Here is a 25,171-nt window from a genome sequence, read left to right on the forward strand (position 1 = left end):
TTCAGCCGCTTTAATTTCCAGCTGAAGTTCATGCCGGGCAAAAAGAACTTCCTGGCCGACGCCCTCTCCCGACTGCCCCAAGACGAAGAGCCCGCCCCAGACACCATTGGGACGGTCCTATCCGCCTCGCAACTGGGGATGGCCGTGACCACCCAAAGCGGCGCTCGGAGGCAGCTCGACTCTACGGCGCAGCCGACAGCGGGACAACCTGCGACCGGAAGAAGCCAACCGCCACTACCAGGGGGAATGCGCACGGACCTCGCCGCCGCCCTCAAAACCGACCCCTGGTTCCTGGCAAACCCCGACAAGGTAACGATGGCACAAGACCTCGCATGGGGGGAAGGCAGAATCTATGTCCCGGACTCGCAACGCCAGGTGATCTTGCATAGGTCACACGACGCCAAACAAGTGGGACACTTTGGGTTCCTCAAGACCCTACACCTAACACGGCGTCAATTCTGGTGGCCCGCGCTCAGGCGAGACGTAAAAGCATACGTAGCGTCCTGCCCAACGTGCGCTAGGGCCAAACGGGCACCAGGCAAACCCGCGGGGCTATTACAACGGGTGGCAGAACCCTCCCGCCCATGGGAGGAAATCTCTATGGATTTTATAGTGGACCTCCCACCCAGCCAGAAGAAAACGGCCATTTGGGTGGTGAAGGACTACTTCTCAAAGCAGGCCCACTTCATCCCCTGCACGTCGGTCCCATCCGCACAACAGCTAGCCAAACTCTTCCTCATCCACGTGTACAGGCTACACGGATGTCCCGCACGTGTGGTGACCGACAGGGGCACACAGTTCACCTCCAAATTCTGGCGGGCCTTCCTAAAGCTGACGGGGACCCAACAGGCCCTATCTACGGCCTGGCACCCCCAGACGGTCGGAGCCACAGAGGTTCTTAATGCCACCTTAGAGCAATTCATACGCTCATATACTAACTATCACCAAGACGACTGGGCTGAACTGCTCCCGTTCGCCGAAGTCGCATACAACAACGCCGTCCACACGAGCACGGGGAAAACTCCGTTCGAAGTAGTCTCGGGGCGCGACTTCGTCCCCATACCGGAGCTACCTCAACCCCCGGAACCCCAGATGGACGCTAGCGACTGGGGACGGAAGATCGCGGAATCATGGCCAATAATCACGGCGGCGCTGAAGGATGCACAGGCAGCCTACAAAGAGCAGGCCGACAAGCACCGGCGCCAACAACCGACGTTCCAAGCGGGGGATATGGCCTACCTATCCACCAAGTTCCTAAAGTCACCCCAACCCTCGAAAAAACTGGGGCCTAAGTACATCGGGCCGTTCCGAGTCACCCAAATAGTGAACCCGGTAGCAATACGCTTGGACCTGCCACACAACCTACGGAGATTCCACCCGGTGTTCCACACCAGCCTCCTGAAACCGGCAACCACCTCTCGATGGCACCCAAGCACGCCACAGCCCTCACCGGTGATGATCGACAGGCAACACCACTTCGAGATAAGGGACATACTCGACTCCCGCAAGCAACGAGGAACTCTACACTATCTGGTCAGGTGGAAACACTTCCCCCACCCGGAATGGGTGGCGGCGCACAACGTTAACGCGCCTGACCTGACCAGAGCATTTCACCGGGCATACCCCGACAAGCCACAACCAAGGTCAGCAAGCCGTCCCCTGCAAACCCCCCCCCGCAGGCCCCCCCCGCCTCCCGTGCCCCAAGGGAAAGGGCCCCCCCAAGCCCGCGACTTGGGTGGACCTCCCCCCCCGGGACTCACTCCCCCCGCCCCGGGCCCACGAGGCGGTGACAAGCGTTCGCCAGCACCCTCCCCCCGCCCCCCGGCCGCGGGGGAGTGGCAAGCAAGTCAACAGGGCAACCTGGGGGCAACGCCCAGGAGCTATAACAAAGGCGACGCACTTTAAATAAAAAAAAAGAAGGGCCCTACCTGGAGCTGATAAGCACCCGACCAGCCACGCCTCTCTCCTCGCCGAACTGAGCCAAACAAACAGGGTGTGGCTGGAGCATGCGCACGCCAGGACGTGACCCGGGCATGCGCACTATGGACACACCCTGGGAAGGCACGTGGTAGAGGGAGGAGCAAAGGGAGGGGCGACAACTACTCCAGCGGGAATTTCGGAAAAAAAAAAAAAGTGCCGTTTGACAGCTCCACCAAAAAAAAAACAAAAAAAAACCCAGAAAACCGGGGGGGAGCACTATTCGGACAGGGGGCAGTATGTCATGAGTGCCGTTGAGCTGAAGTCATCAGCGCAATGGCACACATGACAATAGCAAGGAAACAGGAGAAGGGGCTCAAGATAAGTAGCCATCAACTCACAACGACTAACGGCCAACAGACAATAACTAAACGGATCACGGAGCACACCCAAGCCATCAGCGCCAATACAACGGAGATCGCCCAGCTGACAGCAATCACCGGATGAATAGAAAACCCGATGATGGGCGATCCCGGAACGCCAGCGGGGCCTCACAACCCCTCACCCACCGGCAGGGCAACGTGTTGGACAAAGGGGGGTGACGTGACCGCGAGTGAGGGGGCGCTGACCGGCGCGGGGTATTTAAACCTCGCACCGGCGCGCTCCTGTCACTCTCAGCTTTTTTCTTCCGACGCTGTAACTGCGCTGTGAATAAATCAGAGCCTGATCCATCGAACCAGTGTCTGAGCCTTATTCAGAGGCAGGCAGCGCATGACAGAAGTTGATTATTCCTGAGTTCAGTGGAATTTACTCCTAGAGTAGTGTATGTATGAACATATACACTGGGTATTAAGCCCTGTTGAGCTTATGGGATTTTTATTCTGAGTAGACATGCATAATGTGCTGATAATTATCTTTTGTTAGATTGCACCCATTTTTTACAAGTATCAATATTATGCATTTTATAGTGATTTTAGTGACTCAGCGGTTGGTGACATAGTGGTTTGAGCTCATGCATGTGAGAACATTAAAAGAAATCCAACAAAATTAGATTGTTGATGTCTGGCTGTCTTTAAGATAATGAGAGGGAGCTAATATAATGGGTTTTTCTAGGAGCCAATTGGAAGGGAAATACTGTTCATGTAAAAAGCTGCTTTTTCTTCTATAATATTATTTGACGTCCATTTTTCTGGAGAACAAACACCAAGATTGGGGGAAGGTTGCTCTAGAGTGTAAAAACTGTAATACTAACTGGCTCACTTACCACATAATATTAAACCATGATTTAGAGCTATGTGTATCACTAGGAAGCAGCATTTATGAGCTTCAAGCTCTCATGCTCCTCTCTAGTTTAAAATAAACCTCAGTTAGTTAAAACAAACCAGCTTCATAACCCATGGCTTGAATTTGGCTTGTTTCATAACTGACAGTCATTTTAAACTATGACTTTCAATGTGCCCAAAATAAGAGATGACTTTCAATGGAAATTGTCACTAAACACTGGCAGGGTTGTCCTGGTTGAATAGAGGAATGTATGAAACTAAGTTCATGATAGCTTTGTCCTGCTCTTGGCCATAATGCTAATCCATGGTGTGCCTCCTAATTTTATTGGATAAATGTATGTTGAATTAATTAAATGTATATAAATATATAAATTTAAATGTGTATGTGTGTGTGTGTATATATATATATATATATGGAAATTTCTTACTTATAGGCAAATTGAATCAAAAGAAAATGCTGCCAGTCCAAATGTCATTGTTATACTTTTAATGAGGAGCACAGAAGTTTCTCAAGGCTTTTATTTGTATTTCCTTATTTTATTTGATAATCAAGGATATATCTTCTAAGAATAGAAGGGTCCAGATGCTGTGTTCTGATAAGATGCAGATCAAAGTTATCACAAAGTCTATGCAATTTTCCTGTACGTATAGAAAACCTGCCACTAATTTTCTAGCTACAAGTGTAAGAAAAATGAAACTGACATCACTAATATTATTCCTTCTTGAGATAAAAAGATACTTCCCAAATAACAGGGCTGGAATAATAGTATTATAAATATTGCAGGTTATTTTATTAAGCCAATTCTTGATGCTGCCTGATCCCTAGCTTATTTTGCTTAGAGTAGAAATGAGAACTCTTTTGATGGCCACAAAAGTCTTGATCAACCTTAATTATTACCACTAGCTCAGCAATTCCATCCTTCTTAATCCCCATCTCTTGGAGCAATTCAGAATCTGTTGTGGCTTGCTAATTCACGTCAATGGCTACATCCATGAGAGGGGAACAGAGCTTGAAGAGCTGTTTACCTGATAACTGTACTTGCAATTTAGAGCAAAGTTACAGTTTTCTGATTTCAAAGGTTTGGGGCCTGCATGAAATCTGGAACTATCTCTCTACCTTTGTGTAATTAATGTACAAGTTCATTTGGGTACAGATATATACATGTATGTTGGATATACATACATGTGTGTATATATATAGACACAAATAGATAACACATGTGAACATGCCTCTGAGGTCTGTATGGAAGAATGCTGCTTAGTGATGTTGCCTCAGCTAAAGTGACCTGCTTTGGGACAACATCTTGACTCAAAAAAGAAAAAAAAGTTGCTTCATCTTAGGCTTCCAGTTGCAATTCCAAACTAGAATTTGGAAAAATTTAGAATCTGGTGGACATTCGTTGATCCACCTCATTGCCGGGAGTTTAAGAACAACAAGTTTAGTTTTTGTATTTCCCAATATATTTAGTCTGCACTTTTAAAATTTTCTTCGTCTTATAACAGCCTTGTTAGGGAGATTGGCATGAGAGAGCGAATGGCCCAATGTGAGTCCATAGAGGCTTGAATGTGAGTCTTTGTAAGCTGATACATTAAGTCTGACACCTCACTGGATGTATGTGGTCAAAATATGTGGTTATATGGAATAATTTAGGAAGCTGAAAGCACTCCACTGGTTTACTGTAATCTTTACTGGTTTACTGTAACAATGCTGCAAACTAAGCCATTATTATTCCCGTGAAACAAATATCTGACAGTGGGATAATACGATTCTTTTCAAACTAGATACATTCCCATTTCAACATACAGCTCAATCTTTTCCTAGTTCTCTTGACCATGAAACAAATTCTCAGGTTTATTCATCATATTGCCCTTATCAGTTATTAAGGTGACAGATATCAAGGTAACAGATAGTACAGAGAAGACCTGCAATCTTATTATATGCACGGTATCCATTTTTAAAGGGTTTTGTAACTTTTGGACAGCCTATTGTGATACTAATACCATATTATCCTTGAGCATTATATTATCCCTGAATATCATGAACATTTATTTTTTAATGTCCAAACATTTTTCATCTTAAATTTAGATTTTTCTGCCTTTTGGTGTTTGACATGTTATCCCAGAGATAAAAGAGTACAGGTATAAGTGGATTCATTTTTAACAATTTGCTAAAGCAAAGTGTGTGTGTGTGTGTGTGTGTGTATAAGTATGTGTTTACTTGTAATTACACTTTGTAATCTCATCAGTCATCAAATCTGGATTATACGAGGCTCCTAATCAGGGCCATTGTTTGGTGTGCAGTGCCAGATATCTTAAGCCAAAATCACTATTGGAGAAGTAAACACTTTCAATAGGGCTTTTACATTTGATCACACTCACATGGAAATGTGACCTGAGGAATCCCACTTTCCAACACAACTGAGCCTCCTTTCCACAGTGGTTGATGGAAATGTGAGCATTCTATCCCCAAAATCTGTTGTTTTCTTCCATCTTGTTTCATCACCTCCTGAACAAGTCCAGAGAAATTATTAAAATTTCCCCATTATGATTGCAATTGGATCTTTATTTAGTTTGTTTTGACTGCTGCGTGGGCCTTTCCCCCATTTTAGATGGTATATTTTTAGCTTTTGTTGCTATGGAAACGCATGACATTGGGACCAAGCTAGTCACAGATCAAGACAACAAACGCAATCATCTCATTCTGTTTCCTGATTGAAAGTATGCTTTAAAATATTAACCTTTTCCTATTCCAGTAGGTGGATCATAAAGCTGCTACAAATCCTTGCTATCTGAAGAGCAAATGTTATAAAAGTCAGAGAAATGAAAGATATCTTTATTTGGCATACTCTCCTGTACGCCATGCTCTGAAATCTGTTCCTTATCATCATCTGAGTCCCAGTCCCTCTGTAACCAGAGCAACACAATCACACCACCAGGCTTGAGGCTCAGCTACTCTAGCATTCTGTGATATACCCAAAAGTATCCTAGAAGCTCACAAGCAAGACATGGGGACAATACCCTCTTCCACTATCGTTCTTTAGCTGATACTTAAAGAATATTCCGTGTTGTTCAAGGAAACAATCTGTGATGCATTAAAATGTGTAGCCATTCATTGCCCAATCCTCCATGAATTTTTTTTCTCCCCTTTGAAAATCAGTTAATTCAATGCCCATTGCCATATTTGATAACAGCAAACTATTTTTGTGTAAAGAATTACTTTTTTTATCAGTCTTGAATTTCTCCAGTGGTTACATTAATTGGATCACTTCAGGATCTAATATTGTTAGAAAAACTGTCACATTTTCTACATGATATAAAATGATATATATTGCCATCATGTTTTCCATGCCTAATTTTTATAACAATAAAAATTTGTAGTCTTATATTCAACCAAAAGACTGATCTATGTGACTGTGGTTTCTCCAGATCATTCCCTTCTTTGTAAAATCAACGTTATGTATGTTTCTTCCCATATTTGTGGTATCACCTTTGTCTCTTTAATTTCCTTCATTGTGTTCGTTAGTGGTTCCAACAATTCCTTCTCGGGTTCTTTATAATATTGGTTGCTTTTCCTGTATTTTTTCCCCAGCTTTACAATATCCTTTTTGAGATGCAGTGAATAGAACATTACCCTTATTTTGAGTGCTTCCTCAGCATAAGGCTTTATAAGGGTACTTGATTACTATATTGGCAGTTTTATTTTCTGTTTCCTTCCTAGTGATTCCAAGAATTGAATTTACAATTTTGGGTTGACATTTTCATGGAATTGTCGATTCCAAGTTCCCTTTCTTGATCTTTCCTGATCAGTTACTGCTAACTCAGTCCCCATTTGTGTATGTGCAAAGTCTGAGGGCAGGGATTGTTGTACCAGTGTGCGTTATTTTGCACTTGTTTACATTGAACTGGATTTTCAATTTAAGTCCCATTAACCCAGGTGGGGGCAATTCTTTCGAGAACTCTCTCTAATCCTTTTTTGATGTTATCAACCTGAGTAAATTGGTATCATCGATAAACTTGGGGACTTACCACTATTTGAAATAAACAAAACCAAACTGCAGTCCTAATGCAGTTTCTTGATAGACCCTGTTTTGTATATTTATCTAATCTGAAAGCCTTTTATTCTCATTTGCTTTCTGCTCTTTAACCATTTACCAGTCCCTGAGAGACCTATTGGTTGCCAAAAAAAAAAAAAATCCCAACAACTTGCAAAGAGAAAAAAATGGGGAAAGGTAAGAAGAGGTAACAAAAAGAGCTAATTCAGGTGTTGTTCAGATGTTCAGATATATAAAACTGGGGGAAAGAAATTGAATAGAGTTTCTGGAGGCAGATCCTGAGAACCAGTAGGTACTTTGTAGTGATTAAGGCAGTGTTTCTCAACCTTGGCAACTTTAAGATGTGTGGACTTCAACTCCCAGAATTCTGGGAGTTGAAGTCCACACTTCTTAAAGTTGCCAAGGTTGAGAAACACTGGGTTAAGGTATTGAACCAGGAGTTGGGAGACTTAGGTTCTAGTTTCCCCTCAGCCATGAAAGCTCACTGGTAACTTTGAGCCAGTTATTCTCAGCCCAACCTACCTCACATGGTAGTATGGGGAAGATAGGAGGGAATGCAATGCAAATCACCTTGAGGTGCTGCACAAAAGATTGGTTATAAATCAAATTTGGGTGGCTCTTACGTCCCATCCGTGTGACAATTGCCTCATTCATGTGCACACAAAATGTGTTCCATCCTCTTAATAAGTATTTATTAAATGTATAAGCTGCCCAACTCCCAGCCACTCATCATACTATTTGCCCTCAGAAATCTGTGTTTATCCTTGGACTACTTTTATTTCAGGTTTTGGGGGCAGTCAGAGCTTTTGTATTTTACCAAGGACACTTTGTTTCCCAGTTGCAGTATTCTTAACTTTACTTATAGGATGCTGCTAGGGGAATGATGATGTGTACTATTTATGTTAGGAGGGAAAATCAAACAGGATGTTTGCAGTTGACTGAGAAATTGAATGGGAATTACAAAACAGACAAGGTTGGGTACTTGGACAAGATTTGATTGTAAAATTTGCTAGCAAATGGAAAAAATATCAGGAAAATTAGGAATGAACAAAGGTGCATCTGAATTCCTGATTTTCTGAAGGTTTCTGTTTTTTCTGCCTGATATCAAATGTAAAGAGCCTAGTTGAAACCCATGCATCCTACGCTGTTCGCAGTAAGTTGTTCTCTTCAAAATCTCCCAAGATTTCCATTTTTGCATTCATGCATTTACTGAGCAACCCAGAAAAGGTTGCAAACCCCATCTTGGCTGCTTAGAAACAGCCTTTAGTGGAGCTCTGCAAATTTTTCATTGAATTTGATACTTCTGAATTGCTATTTACCAACAAAATCACCGCAGGCTTGTTTTTTAAAGGGGACTGCTCTCCATTTTTTTGGGTGGCAGTAAGACTTGAGCTATCAGTCACTTTGAGCACATTTTGTAGAATGCAGTAATTGTACGAAAAACCTTGGAATCAAAATCACCAGGAGACTCTAAATCCATTTAGTGCTCTAAAAGGACACCCTTCCTGAATGTTAGTTTCCAGACTGCGTCATGCCTTCTTCAGGGCATTTGTGTGTGGGATCTGCTCCTAGTTTACAGAAAAATAGAATACTTATTACCAGTTGTGTTTATTGATTTCAGTGAATACCTGTTAAAGTTTTATCTTCTTCCATCACAATTATTTCTTTTCATTGTTGCCTGTCCCTACCAGGCTGTTATAATCTAGTTGAGAAATTGGGATTGCTCACCATTATTCTGCTTTGCTTTGCTTTTATAACACGTGTCTTTCCTTTAAATTGCTGGTGAGTGGAGTCGTTTGGAAGATTTGGTTGACTTCAAGAAGCACTGAAAATATTGAGAAAGCAATTCCCAAGTCACAGAGGTGGGGGGTAAGAGGATATGGCAGAGTCTCTGCAAATGAGCTCCAAGTGTGGTCTGACATCTCCACTCATTCCTGTGCCTCTGAGAATTCAAATGTCACCTGTCAGCATACATACAGCCACTGGCAATTTAATCACTGTCATTTTTCTAACAGGAGTTTAAGAAACTACTAGTCCGGAATATTTACTGAGAATAACCAATGTCTGACACTGGAAATTATATTGTACTTAAGGGCAAAGCGTCAATGTCCCCATTGTCTACCTAGGAACAATGAATACCCCTGGCATCATTGTAAGGCATATATTAAACTGTTGAGGTCAAGTAATATCAACCAGTCATCTGCAAATTTTGTCTCAGAAGCCTGCCTATTTATCAACATTTAAATGGTTCACATCTTTTCAAGTATAACTCAGACAAAATGGATAGAGTACATGTGTGGCAACATACTACCTCTTAATAATTTAAAGACAAAAAAAAATTGTATGCATTTATTAGAATAATTTATATCTCATCTTTTAACACCACCGAGAAAACTATAAGTGGCTAAAAACATAATAAAAACACAGTAAAGCAGAAATAAGTAGCTGATAACAGATATAAGCAAATCACATGTAATTAAAAGTTTAGAGTTGGGATGCAGTGTGAAATGCCAGAGTCGATCACAATTCTGTCTGAAGTTGTCTTCACCTGGTGGGAGACACCAGAAAGAGAGGGAATCAAATGAACCTTCTGAGGGAGAAAGTGCTTCCTTGGAGTACTGTGAGGTGCCACCACAAAAATGTTCATGTCACACATGCTGACCAATTTGTACCTATTCATCTTGAAACCCTGAAAAAGAACTTTCCAGTTTTATATATTGGCAGGAAACTGGGACACAGACTGTGTAGAGCTTGAGTTTAAAATAAAATAAATCTTATTTTGATTTGTGCCTAGATGCATATTGCTAATGGTGCTTTTTATTTTGATATCCTCTTTTGAAATAGGTGTAGTATACTTGCTCTGCTGCATTTCCACATCTGAAGCCCTTTTGGTCACAGTTGTTATCTGAACGTTAATGAACAAACTGGGGCCAAGAGAACTCCCAAACTGCACGTTTGATTTCAAGTGGGGGAGACTCTATGGAAGAATGCAGTTAACCCCTTCATTAAGAAAAACTAACTCCACCACCCTTTTCTTCAGAAAAAAAGAAAACAGTCTGCCTTATCTAGATTAAGCTTTTAATGATTGCCTTCAAGCACATTCTGGATAGCCACAGCTTCCCAGTAGAACTGTGTGTCATCCTGGGCATCCCATCTAATGGAGATGCTTGAAGTTGCCAAGTAGAATGACCCAGAGGAAGCAAAAAAGGCTTACCTTAAAAAAAAAAAGCCTGGTACCCTCATATTACGTGGCTGGTAGCTTCTCTGCCCAGTCATTTCACATTCTGAGTTGAGTCAGAATAAAGATAGGGACTTGTTCAGCCCCTGGCAACTCCCTTTTCCTCACATGGCAAGCATCTTTGATGGAAACACATGATTATTTAATACATCAATTCTGAGATGCTCATCCAGAAAAGGCTAGAAGGGCAGTTTGCAGGCCCACTAAGGAGATTTTGTCCTATGTAGGGTAGCTGGAGTATTCTTAATATACCCTAAATCCCACCTGGCTTACTTTCCCAACTTTCTTAAAAGAAATGTTATCTCCAATGCACAGCTTGGCACTTTTTCATGCCAATGGTTTTCTCAGAGAGAAGAAAACTGACCTGGTAACAGTAGGAATTGCAACTTGACCATTAATGTCATCTTTTGCAGAACTATAAAAGTAGAGGTGTATGACTGGGATCGAGATGGCAGGTAAGTAGCATTTAGCCCTTGCATTTAATCGATTTTTTAAAAAAACCTACACTTAGAAAAGTTAAATGAAAAGAAAAAGCTGCAAGAGCATGTGGCATGCTTGAATTTCCTTTATGAGGCTTCAGACAAAAGGTCCTGTGCTCCCCCCAGAAGAAAAAAGAATTGCTAGCTCAATCTTCCATATGTATTGAGCTAGAACCACCAGAATTATTGCCATGATATAGAAAACTGAGAATTATAAATCCAAACGCAGCTCACAGCCCCTAGATTTGGAAAAGCTGACTTTGCCTTATGAATCAACTTATTTAATAGAGAGTCCATTGTCTAAGTAAAGGAGAAGAATGAAAAGTAGACTAGAGCTCCATATGCTGCTAGCTTGGCCAAAAATATACAAATTAAGGAAGTGAGGAGTGTGCAGAATTGCTACTGATCATGACTTTTTATTATTCCTCATTTGGACCATCAACGTGTAGAGAAATGGGAATTTCTGTTCTATAGCACCTCACAGTCTTATTTTCTATTAACAGCCATGATTTCATTGGAGAGTTTACAACCAGCTATAGAGAACTGGCACGAGGACAAAGCCAGTTTAATGTCTATGAGGTGAGTAGCTTCTTGAGGTGTCCCTTAATATCAACATCCAAGATTAACTGATATTGATGGATGACTGAAAAAAATTGTTAGAATGGTTTAATAGATTCCTGCCTTGCGCAGGCAGTCAGACTATGATCCATATTGTCCATTCTGTAAGACTCCTACATTCTGTGGTGCATTGAGTAAAACCATCATGGTCAACTTGATTCGTAAGAGTTACATGCACTCCTTGAACCACATTTTTGTGGTTGTTACAACCTCTTCCATCAAAACTAAATTGAGCTGTGTGGTTTCTTGCCATTTTAAGGTGTGAAATTGTCGAAAATGGTAGTGTAAGCCTTAAAACAAGCTTAACATATTTTTTTAAAGAAGCAAAGCAAAAATCTCCCCCTCCTCAAATTCAAGAAGAAATTGATTATTGCCTTTGCCCATACGCATTACCCATCATACTACTTACCCCTGGCCTCTATCAGATTCTACCTCAGGCTTTTCCAAACCATAGATCCATGTGGGGAAAAAATTCCACTAGGGTATCCCTCCCCAGTCTAGCGTCCTCAAGATATATTAGACTAGTCCCATACTCCATATTCTTAAAGGAGTTTTAGCTCAACACATTTGTTGGGAAGATTGTGTTAGGAAATTCCAGCTTAAGTTCCATTAAAATGAGTGGGAGTTATGTAAGACCACTATTAGGCATGAAAGCTGGCTGGGTGACCTTGGGGCAGTCCCTCTCTCTCAGCCCCACTCACCTCACAGGATGGCTGTTGTAGGGAAAATAGGAGGAGGAAGGAGTATTTCGTATGTTCGCCACCTTGAGTTATTTATAAAAATAATAAAGGTGGGATATTAAATAAATAAATAAATAAATTCAATGAGGTTTCTGTAGCTTAACTTTTAAAAAGACTGTGAACTTTATCTTAGCAGTTGCCCCAACCCACATGAGTAGTTCAGTTCAGTAGCATTTTGGGTGGGGGGTTCAAATCAGTCAATTCGACAAAAGCAAAATTGTATCCCTGTGACGCAAGCTGCACTCCTTTTGTACATGCTTTGTGATGTCACATGTCCAAAAGAGGTGGACTTTGTGGCTTGGAAGTACAACACTATTTTTGTCACTTTGATTATGGCAGCCAAAGCAGCAGATGCCCATGGCCCAAGTAGTAGGTTGAGGGTGAAGGGAGAGAGAATTAGCTATATTTTTGCTATTCTTTCAAAAAACTTGAAAGAGAACAGGTGCTGCAGCATCACTCTTCAAAAATACAGTGACATGTTCCATCTACATGCCATGCCATTCCCTTCAAGTAGATTCTTAATGGATATCAGTATATGGTTGCACGTAGCCATGCTTTCCTAACCATTTATGGGTCTATACACTGAGTCAAATTTATAGATACTATTGGGCATTATTGCTTGACTGTGGGATTTGCATAGTACGTAACCAGTAGAATCTGGCATTCCTCAGTATTGCACCAGTAGCCAAAGCAGCATGGATGCTCGCATCCCAACCTACCAACAGTGTTTCAGCAAAAAGGCTAATTTGCAGCAGTTATTAGGAAAAGGTAAGATTCGTTGCTTGGCATAAAATTGGAAAGCTAGAGAAGTTGATGATGTTGCCCTGAACTACTCTGGCTTTCAGACTAGTGTGAACCAACACAGTGTTGATTTCTAGCAGTTGGCTGTGCAGCCTGAATCACTTACATATGGCCATGCACTGAACAATAACCACAGTAGGAAGAATCTGGCTGTGCAAAGTTGGGCTTAATTTTTTCAGTTATGTTGCTCTCTATCAAGCAAGCAGAATTTTGCACATTTGAATTCATCCTTATTCTGTAGTTCATTTTTGGAAAGTGAACAGATCAAACTTCCTTAGTGTGACTGACTGAATTTCAGCAATGGAAGAGTGTCCTAAGGGCGAGAATGATTATTGCTTCTCCCCGGAACCATTCCAGCAAGAGAACCACTGTGACCTTTTCTTCCTGCAGGAGCTAATAGGACAGAGAATGCTACTTGGCTTTGTCACGCTGAACCTAGTCTAGTTGGAACTGCAGTACAGTGACAAAGAGTTTTCTGTTCCCCTGTGATTTTGTATTGTGATACATAAGCAAAAAATAAGAGATCTGGAAAAGATGCCTCTACAAAGATAAAGCTGTACTGAACCCAACAGAACTTATTCCTAGCTGAGTGGATACAGGATTTCTGCCCAGGAAGATTACATGAAGAAGAAATATGGTTGCCACGTAGTCTGATTCTCATTCAACCTTTCAAACTGGAGTTGTGGCTAAAGACTACTGTAGTAAATATGCTTTAATGATTAATAATAATCATTATTAATAATAATTGAGCAGAAAATGGCACCCAAATTAGAGGAAGCTGTACCCAAGGCATGGTAAAATATTTTAATAAGGGGAAGAAAGATCACAAGCATCTTTCTCCCAAGCAGATAAAATACAAAGCAAATAAGAATCATTTCCTGCCCTTTTGTGACACTCAGCCTGAGGCAGTTGCTTCAAACTACATAATGGTATTGTTGCCCCAGTCAGGAAATACTGCCCCAGTGAGGCAACATGCTGCCATTGTTTTATTTCAACCTTTCTCAAGTTCGAACCCTCCAAAATCTTTGAACTTCAACCCCCATTGTCCCTCTCCAGTGTGATCCCTGGCTGGGGCTAATGCAGGCTGGGAATGATGGTAGTTGCAAGGAGAGAATCAGACTGAGGAAGCTGATCTAGTAACATTCTAGAACAACCTTAATAACTATCATTGATTCCTCTGGATTCCTGGAACAGTGGCAGAAATTATTTTCTCTCATTGAATAAGATTCTTATCCCAACACAGATAGACTGACTCTTATCTCTCACAGTCAGTCTATTTTAAGGCTTGTTTTAGACCACAATCACCCTTTCCTTTTCAATGCATCATGTAGTAATGTAATTTTCTCCTCTGGGGAAAAAATCCTAAGTATAAATCTTTCATAAGCCATCTATGCTCTGGAAATAGTGAGGTTCTCAGCCAATGGAGTAATGCTGTATTTCTTCAGTATTTTCTAAAGGCTGTTGGCAGAATTCTGGTCCCCATAAAACAGGTGACATTCAGCCAGAGAGGAATGTTCTGCTGGTATATTAACCAGATTTTCTAAATTTGATGCCTTCCAGAGTTGTTGGCCTAAAAACAAAGATAGGGAATTTTGTAGCCTATGGATTGCCCTTGGCCCTTAAAGCATAAATGCATACATGACTTGTATTTATGGAAGCGATATTTTCTTCCATTTTTCAGTTGAGAGAAACAAACCCCTCAAATTCTCCCAAATCTGCCTATTTTAATGAAGTCAGTTTCGGACCACAGGTTCCCCATACTATATTATCAGCTTTCATAGTCCTATAGGTAGAAGCTAATAGAATATTTATAATCATGTGTTCACATGGAGAGTATTCTCTGAAATATGCTCCAAGAACAAGAGAGTACACATGTGCCATTTTAGGTGAAAATGCATTAGACTAAAAATGAACAATAACTTTCTGTCCTGATTACACATTTACACTAAAGCCATTCTGCTACTAAAATACCAAAAAGTACATCTGCTCTAGAGCTAAACTGGTCATGGTGTACATCAGATTTAGTGTGGCCCTGTTGTAGTACAGAACTCACTTGATAGAGCATTGCCCACAACAGTATTGTGCTAATTTCAGGTCTCAGTAAAAACATAAATAAGGGATTGCCGGTATGAGAAGGGAGAGAAATAATTTCAGCCAGAATATGTGCAGGGTCATAATTAGATTGAGTTGGCTGTTGACTATTGTTAGATAACTGGATCTCAAACAAGTCCACTCCAGCTATATGATCACCAGTCTTTATGCCATATTCCTCCTTTAGGGAAGGCCACTTGAAAGAAAGTTAACTCTATGCCTTGTAATACATACAGTATTTGTTAATTTTCTATCCCTGTTTGTTCAGGAGCTTGAGAAACTAATGTGGACTCTTTTGGGGCTTTTATAGTTGTTTGTTTGTTTTTGGTCAGATATTGTAAGTTCTCAGTGATGCTTCCCCACTCGCAATTCTTTTTCTGACCTAAAAACTTTCAGATCTTTCAGCCTGAACATCCCATTCTTTGGAATGGGACTACCAGAGCTTTATGCAACATTTCAGTTGCGCTCTCACCACTGAGTTATATAAAAGCATTATGACACTGGCTATTCTATTTTTAACCTATTTCTTGATCATCCCAAACACAGAGTTTGCCTTTTTCATTTCTGGGACTGTATGCTGAGATGATGTGGGTTTTTGTTTTGTTTTGTTTTTTAAGCTACCGACCACAACCAAAATACCTCTTTCCTGATGAATCATTACAGCTTGGACTCAGGCCGTCTGTAAATGTGGCTAAAAACTCTGTTTTCCTAATCCAGTTTGAAGAGGTTGCTTTGACTCTTGTTACAGTCAATTGTATTTTCACCATCTTGAATAATTTAGTGTCTTCTGCAAACTGCACAACCTCAGAGCTCATCTCCTGACTGCAGATCATTGATGAATAAAATGCATAATATGCGGGGAGTGTTGTATGTGGGAGAGAAGGGGGGAGGTCACTACTTGTTCCATTGTGAAAACTATATATAATTCTTCCCTCAATTCCATTTAATGCACAAAAGTTCTTCCTCTTATGACATAACTCCTAGGTTTTCCCAGGAGTCTGTGGAAAAAAGCTTTTTATTTAAAACTGTTCGGAAGTTGAATATATATATTTCCCCTATGTACATAGCATTTGGTAAAAGCTCCAATGATGTTACATAATTGGCACAATTTGTGTGATAGTGTCATGATATTCACAATACCACTCTCTCCTCAGATGCCCATGCATATCTACATACCTCTTGAAACTACTAACATGTTAATGTTAGTACTGAGTCTTTAGCAGCACTGACCAAGAGCCAAGAGGTTGGAACTAGATTTGACTGAGTTCACACAATGCCAGCCTCACTATGTAGACCAGACCATGAAATCAACTCCACGAGAAGACTAAAACTATTTTTATTGAGATTGACTGTTGTAACAGAATATTGCAACTCTAAGTGTGCTGTACCTCCTGCTCCTCCTTATAGTTAAGTGAATTGAAGAGGTACGGTATCTCTCTGAGCCACTTCTGAATGTTATCTGGATGTTCTAGATTTAAAAGATGCTTTAGCCCCTTTTACCTAGGCAAAGGTTTTTGAGTATCTCCATCAAGGTCATCTTCCATACTCTCTATACATGGTGAGCTGAGCCACTGTTTATGTTTGAATCCTGCCATTGTAGCTTGTAAACAATGATGTATAATTTAATATTAAATGTAAACCCAACCAATTATTTTTTCAATAAGACATGATTTAAAAATCACAGCTTGGCATGACATGTGGTCTCAGCCAATAGAGTTCAGCCTGTCCTTAGTTCTAGTTGTAATATGCATTGATAGCGCCTCTCTGTTTAAGTTGAAGATCTGACTTCACCAACAGATGAAAAAGCCCATGTGAATCTGAAAAGCAGAGTTGCAGTAGTGTGCATGCCCACACAGTTACTTCAGAGCCTGGGTTTCCTCTTATTACCAATCATTTTTTGCATATTAGATGTATTATGCTCAGTAGTTCTGCTGTAAGAGTATCTAATGTGACAGTTCTAGGCCAATTTCTCATATGACTGGCCTGACTAGGCACAGCGAGATCCCAGCTGCTTCTCTCAAAGAACCTAGGTTTTCTACTCAGTAGGAAAAAGTGGGAAGGAGAAAAAGAAAACGGAGATGAGAAATTTGCATAGTTTGTGTAATTTACAAAGTCTGCTCCTCTAGAGAACAGGACTCCATGAAATTGGAGAAGGAATCTACATTTAATGAGGAAAGGAAAGACTTTCTCTCTGGCAATGGGCAATAAAAAACAAATTTGATGTGTTGGCTTATTCTCTTTCAAAGGAATGAAGGAACCATTCTCTCTCCATGCCATAGGTAAGATTAATCCTGAGCCATCAACAGGGGAACCTGTGATTCTCCAAATATTGCTCAACTGTAAGTCCTTACAGCCCTCACCATTGGGCATGCTGGCTGAGATTGCTGGGTGTTAAAATTTAGCAAGAGCTGGAGGGTTACAAGTTTACCAACCCTGCATTAACCCAACTTTCCCTCATCTGCAGACTGTTAATTTTTGTAATCCAGCCCTTATGAGAGGCGTCTGGTTGGGGCAGGTTACATAAGACAATAAGGAAGAAAATGGGACAGACCTTCTTCTCTAGCTACATCTTCCATATCTATATTGGGCTGCTCTCTTACTCAGAATCTTAACTTAAACAACCCTGATGAGCCTGATCCAGATTTAAGAAGATGGGAAGACATCAAATACAAGAATGGGAAAAGGTACTTCTGAGAAATCATGTATTGGCCTAATGCATTTTATGGCTGTCTTTTGGAAGGACTAAACTGATGGCCAGTGAGAAAATGTTCTAAGACTTGAACTGCTATTGGCTCATAGAGAATTCTTAGTGACTGTTCATATCTCATGATTCCTATCTATCGTGTAAAGGTTTAGTACACGGCTAAGTTGCTCTTCTTATTTTTATATTAATTTTAAGTTCTTATTATTAGAAATACCACTGTGTTTCTTTAACAAAAACAATTCCTAAATACAATAGGTTCTGCAAGGCACATCTTTACTGTCATCTCAATTAACAGCTTTCTCTAGGTATTCATAAAAAATATATATGACTAATAGATATTTATAGCCTTATCTTTTTATAATGGAACTTTCAGCCCAGTACAGTGGAAGGCTGGATATTTCATCATCTGGGTCTTTACATTGTGGCCCAATGTCCTGCTTTCAAGTAGTTGCTATGTAGTTCCTGCTGCCATCACCTAACATCCAGAGGACACGCTACTTGACATACAATACTTCCCGTAACCTTAGTATATATATGAGAAGCTGGGTTTTTCACACCCTATGCTCCCTTCCTGGCAATTAAAAAGTAAAAGTAAAACAGAATAGAATAGAATAGAATAGAATAATTTCTATAACAGAAGCTCGTGACTGTGTAGCTTAGAGGCATATGGTTAAAAGACTTCAGTCCTTCCTTGGAATATGGACAGATCTCACAAGAGATAGACAAAATCAAATTTGATTATCAAAAAGATATAAATTACAAAGCTTTAAATTACATGTGTTTAACATTCTAGAAAGAGAGTTACAGAGTTGCCTTAATCAGGGTCAGCAACTAAACCAAAAATCCACAGAAAAATCAAAACCAGTGCTCCAGATAGACAACAAGTTGGTGTTGGCCTGCTACAAATACAGAAGGCATTCTAGCAGACTCTTGAAAGAGAGAGTACAGAGATTCCATATGAATATATAGTTTCCAAGAAGATCCTAAAGAAAATGTTCACTCTTCATGCCCTCCAACATATGAACAAAAAACTGAAATAAACCCAATTTTCTAAAGTAAGCAGAGAAATGAGTATTATTTCTTTGCATAGTTTAGAAAACTGGGTTTATCCCAGTCTTTTATTTTGCTCCACACAGAAAAAGAAGAAAAAACTAACACAGTTTTCTAGCTAGGCATATTTCAACAGAAATATCTAAGTAGTAGTTTTCTGCTTCCTCCAGTTTTTTTGGGGAGACTAATCAGAGGCTCCAGAGGAAGTAGTGAACCCTCAATCTTGTCCAGCCTCTTTTTCTTGGCTTCTTCCTTGTTCAACTACACATTGTGCTTTTATCTCTAGAAGAGAGAGGGATTCGGTCTAATTTTGAATGTGACCAAGAGTCATGCCTCGCTTGTGGGTGTGGATTAACTATCTGACATGAGGCTGGCCAGCTGCAAATGTCGGTTTGTAGCCTGCACGTTCACAATACTTCCATTCATTTTCCCTATCCTCATTTTAAAATTACCCAGCCACTGCTGTATCATGTGTTAGTGAATCCCACAGAGAATCTATGCATTGTGAAGAAATACTTCCACTGATGAGCGTTGACTTTCCCACCATTCGGCTATACCTTTTCTAATGTCTAGTAGGACTGTATAAAGCATTTGAAATGGGCACTTCAAAAAAATTCACTGGTATGAATGAAGTGCTCCTCACCAAAGTTTTGGAAGAACCACATTACTTGAAATTTTTATGTGCCTGCTTTAGGGGCTTTTCCCAGCTGTCTGTGCCTTGTGCATTTGTATGCAGACAATGCATACACTGGGGTTAAGTGAGGTGGCTGTGCATGGATGTGTATATGCTGCGGTAAGCCTTCAAAGTAGCCACACAAACCTCCTAAAGCTTGCATCCGTTTTAATGCTTTGAAGAGGGGTATTTTGGTGACACCAATGTGGCTTGCAAAGCCACCCCTTTCAAATGGTTTGCACAGCCCGAACATGCAATGAGTAGTCTTCTATACACGGAATTCTATACAGCTGCACTGTAGACTGGTATAAAAACATGGTGGCAGCTTTATTTTCAAATTTCTTTCTAATGATCCCTCAAAACTGGATTTACCTTGCATTTGTGTTTCCAATTTTAAGTCTACAGTACACTCGTTTATCAAAATTCTGCCTGGCAAGTAGGAAAAGTGCTCTCTCAGAATGGTTCATTTAGAATTTGATAATGAAATATTTTCTTTTAAACTTAGAACTGTCATATTTCAATAATCTTCCATTTGAAGGAAGTTGAATTTGTACACTTCCTATGGTCATTTACAGTACTATATTACACAGCATATTTACTTTGCATTTTCAGTTATTTTTCATTAAATTCAAATAATTTCCTATTCCATGACTGCATTTGCATGGATTATATCCTAGGAGACATTTCTGATCTGGAACAGAAGGAAAAACCCAGTTTGTTTGAATGTTGGGTCTTGCATCAAAGCATCTAATAATTCTAATAGCTTGATGATCAGTTGAATGAAGCAGAAGGACTGCTTGGCCCCCAGAATAGTGCCATAACCTCTGAGATGGTAGCAGTCTGGTGTGTACTTTGTGCTAAAAATTAACCTTCTGCATCAGAATAATCCAAATCTTTTACCAAGGAAATCTGAGTTTCCTAATATGAATACATTATTTTTAATCTTTAATAACATTACTTTTAATCTTACTCTTTTTTTTCCTTTACTTTTTACTGCATTGAAGAATTTATTCTGGCTTTGAGGAGAGGGCAAGCAGGGCACTTTCACCCCATTCCCAACCACCAGAAGCCTTATGCAGCTGCATTACCAGCTGCTAAGATTGAACAGCTGTTGGCTAAACATTTGTAGAACAACTGCCCCGCCAGAGAATAAATATTCCTTTAATTAAAACAAATGAAGGAGCAGTGAAAATAAGCATAAGTGTCTGAGGAAGGTTAATTCTGTACCTAGTGCCATATTTTCGTCAGGCTGTGTGGCATACGTATCACCTGATCTGTAGCAGCCCATGAAATTTTGAGGAAAGATGCTCAGAATGCCCTGATACTGCAGCATGTGTTGGCAGCCAGTCGTGTGCTGGGTGCAGGCTTCATTGCCGGATATCATGGGTGTTCATGGTGTGATAAGACTAAAACCTGAGGTGGGGGGAGATCATGGGCTATTCATGGCATAAAAACAGATTGAGAAAATGTGGTAGGTGTGAGTGGGATAAAGGATTGGATGGCTGTAGGTACCAAGTACATTGTAATGCAGTGCTATAGCACATGTACAATGTTGCAGCTGATTTCATTCATATTTCATATTTGGCATGTCAGGAGTTACCCCTGCTACCATTCAGCACTGCCTTTAGAAAGATCTGTTGACTAAATGATTTGGGACCCCAGGAGGCACAGCTTCACCTTCTCCTTGGCTTTAGAACTTTAATGTGTGTCTCAGTTTCCATCCTCATTGGTACAAGGTGAATGACAATGAGCAACTCAATGGAGTGGTTGCAAGGATGAACAAAAAAAGCTAAATTCTTCATATCCTTTCTCAAAAGTGTCTGTTCGTGGACAGTTTTGGCTTAACCCCCTGCTCTCTGCACTGCTGAAATAAAACTATCACATGAAACTAAAGCAGAAGCCAGATGGTTTGCAAGTAAAGTTGTTTACAGTATATCCACTTCTTGTTCTCTGGGCCTCTCTACTTTCCCCCCTTGCCTCTTCAGTCTTAGACTTCCTTTTTGTTTAAATAGAATTTTTAAACTCCTTGGGGCAGCGTTACATCTTTTACTTCGTTTTCTGCTATCCCTCTACAAAGTGCCATGTACATAGATGGGATTTGTATAAATAAACACCAGGAGTGCATCTGCTGCTTGTACTATACATTACAGGCTAGGCCAGACCAAATGTCTCATCGAGATGTTTATATCAGCATAATTTTTCTTGTTCTTTCTCTCAGGTGATAAATCCCAAAAAGAAAATGAAGAAAAAGAAATATGCTAATTCAGGAACAGTGAGTAACAAAATAAACATTACTTGATGTATTAAAACACTTCCCCAATGTGTCACTTGAGTAATTTTGAAGTTGGGATTTCTTTTTTCTTTGAGCCTCAGCTATAGGAAGTCTGTGGGCAGCAAATTGCATATGTTGATGTAAACTGAACAGCAAATAATATATGACTACCGGTGTTGTTTGTTCCAGCAGTTGTATTACACAATATACCCGCCAGAGCAATGGCCAATAAAAACAGTTGGCTTTCAGTCCTGCATCCAGGATTCTACAATTAAAATAGTAGAAAATCGCACAATCTGATTTTAATCAAAGGCAGAGAGAACTCTATTGATAAAAATTTTAACACAGAGTAAATGAACATTTTAGAAATTATTTTGAATCAATGTTAATTCCTCCATGCAAAGAAAAATGCTTTTACTGTACAAATGGTACCACATATGTACAGTCTGTCATTCATGTGAAAAATATGAAAATTGAATTGTCTTTTTAAAATAAATTTACATATACTGTTTGATTTTAGATATTTTTATTGGAATATATGTTTTTGTAAAGTTTTTCTTGGTTTTGCTCTTGAATTTTCCTTTGTAAAGCAAAGTTATAAACAATTGATTTTTTTTATCCATATGAACCTCTTTCAGATTTGTCCCTTTTTCAGGTTTGTCCTTTATTTTTTTCCAAAAAAATATGGTCACTGTACTTATGAGAGATTCTCTACTGGGACTTTACTGGGCAACTATCACGACTATTCTGTTCTCGTGAGTCTGAGTTCAGATCTTCAGTAAAGAAATAAATGTTTCTTCTGGATTTTTGCAACCCAAGTCTGGTAATCTTAGAAAACAGGGCTTTGGCAACCTATTGGACTGGCCATTGTTGAAAGTCAATAGACTGAAGATGGGGTGGTCTTGGACATGACTGTAAACCATCAATAGCACCAGATGCTCCTGCACCAGTAACAATTACTTCATGGTGCTTTGTGTGACATTAATCCTGTTTCTTCCTTTTCAAGGTAACATTGCTCTCGTTTGCCACCGAATCAGAACATACGTTTCTAGACTACATCAAAGGAGGGTAGGTGGTCTCTCTTTCTAAAACACTGAAACTTAACCCAGACAGCATGGGACAGACTGTTGGTAGGTATACAGTACATATACCTACCAACCTGAGTTTAGAGCTGCAGTCTAACTGGGATGGAATTGTACTTCATCCAAAACAAACAAATAAAAGATTTAATAAATCATGTAAATTACTGCTGTTAGTTTGCTCTTCTGTTTTCAAGATCTTTAAGAGGGTGTAACTTTGTGTGATTTCTGAAACCAGAATTAGGTTTAAAATGCCAAATAAAGCAGGATTAGTTTTAAAAGCTATAAAGGAAGGTTCATTGTTAGTTTATGAGTTCTGGTTTGTTTGAGAATGCATAATTATAATTCTGGGTTCAAAATGTTCCTTGGTGGCAAGCCACAGCCAGCTACAGATTTAGTGAGTCTGGCACCCCATTTACATCCCCTAAAATATCCAAAAATTCCACTGCCAAAACAGAGTGCAAAATGATAACTTTTCAGTTGTATAATTTGGGGCATGAAAATACCTAAAGAAGCAGTGGAAATGGTCTATCAAGCCTCCAAGAAGCCAAACAAACCCTTTAAATTCTCCAAAATCCTCAGAAGGTAGACCCAAATCATGCTGCCAAAGGATGGCATCAAAATGGCCAAAGTTTGGCAGTATGATTTTCAACTAAAAAAAGAGAAATAGGGATAGGAATGCAAGCAGAAGGTTCCAGCTTTGTGAAATGCTCCCATTTCCACCTTTGAGCCACCAACCCAAATCCACACGCACAAAACAGAACAAAACAGGCCAAGATTTTTTATCCCCGACCCCTCTGATGATATCATTGGCATCACTGGGGTTGTGGTCCCAAGTTCCAAAAGATGGCTCCCAGTATAAAGCTCCCTTTACTTGGTTTATTTCCCCAAAGAGAAGATGCAAATAGAAATGACCAAGCTGTGCACCAGATGATTCTTGTTCATGTGATGCTTTAATAACCCAATTATGCTGGTCTCAGGTGACATGGAAATGCAACAGGTGATTCTTGTATTTCATTATAAAATTATGTTGTGAGATTAGAGAGTGATGATAAGGATTTAACCAACACCATGAAGCCTTGGGCTGATGGCATAGTGTTAAGGACTAGACACACAAGATTTCAATTTGAGTTGGGTGGTAATTGGTCTTGTTCTATTTTGATAATGCAGAAACAGCATAAACCTCCTGGTTGAACTGTTTATTTGTTCATTTATTTTATTTATCTAATTTGTCCCTGCCCATCTCCTCCCTTCGGGGGACTCTGGCAATTTACAGTAATTGTGATGGTTGCCTTATTCAGAAAAAACACAGGCTCACTAGCCAGGGCTAAGGATATCTGGTTTATTAAGAATAGAATGCAGACATGGAGAAAGACAGGAATGAGCACATGGCGTGCGCGGTAGCCAGTAAATACCCGCGGTGCGGACCTGATCTTTCCCCACCCCCATTGTCCCAAAGTCCTGTCTGACAGTGAACCCGGAGTCTCGATGGGCGATCAGGGGGCGATTCCGGAGTCTCGATGGGCGATCAGGGGGATTAGCGCTGATTACCTCTGTCCTCTTCCTGTGTCCGGAGCAGGTGTGTCCCCCGTGGTAATGCAGAGATGTCAGGGAGATAGGATGATGGCTTCCCGGGTCAGGGCAAAGGTATGGCTCCTTTGTCCTTTATCTGTATTGTCTTTCAGTGCTTATGGGATTAGCACTGATTCTTTCCTCCCCCCTCCCCTTCACCGGAAAGGCATGTTCCCCGTTGTGATGTATGTATACATCGCAACGGGGGACATGACAGTAATCAATTAAAACAACAATCATACAATGAATAAAATATACAATATAAAATTACAGTAATAAATAATATACATAAGAGTAAAAAAATAAAGAAGTCCAAGTGGCAAAAGAATCTAAAACAGTCCAAGTGTGGGAGGAGTGGTCTATAGCAGCCATCCCCATGTAGATCTATTCCCCTCTCCGCTCCAAGCGAGGCGGCAGAGCCAGGTCTTCAGACTCCTCCAAAAGGCCAGGAATGATGGGGCCAATCTCACCTCCGGGGGCAGCATGTTCCACAGGGTGGGCACTACTGCAGAGAAGGCCCACTTCCTGGACCCCGCCAAACGAAGTTGTCTTAGAAACGGGGTCTGCAGCATGCCCTCTCTGCACGATTGGGTGGGACAGGC

General features: G+C 40.5%; 1 protein-coding gene across 1 annotated transcript in view; it reads left to right on the top strand.

The window, feature by feature from the left end:
- Positions 1-25,171, top strand: part of CPNE5 (copine 5) — a 147,771-nt gene that overhangs the window by 96,326 nt on the left and 26,274 nt on the right. The window contains exons 11-14 of the mRNA XM_063297694.1: positions 10,904-10,945; positions 11,473-11,548; positions 21,865-21,918; positions 22,925-22,986. Coding sequence (XP_063153764.1) covers positions 10,904-10,945; positions 11,473-11,548; positions 21,865-21,918; positions 22,925-22,986 — 234 coding nt within the window. The remainder of the gene's footprint in view (positions 1-10,903; positions 10,946-11,472; positions 11,549-21,864; positions 21,919-22,924; positions 22,987-25,171) is intronic.

Source organism: Candoia aspera, chromosome 3 (genome assembly GCF_035149785.1).
Source record: "Candoia aspera isolate rCanAsp1 chromosome 3, rCanAsp1.hap2, whole genome shotgun sequence".
Lineage (NCBI taxonomy): Eukaryota > Metazoa > Chordata > Lepidosauria > Squamata > Boidae > Candoia > Candoia aspera.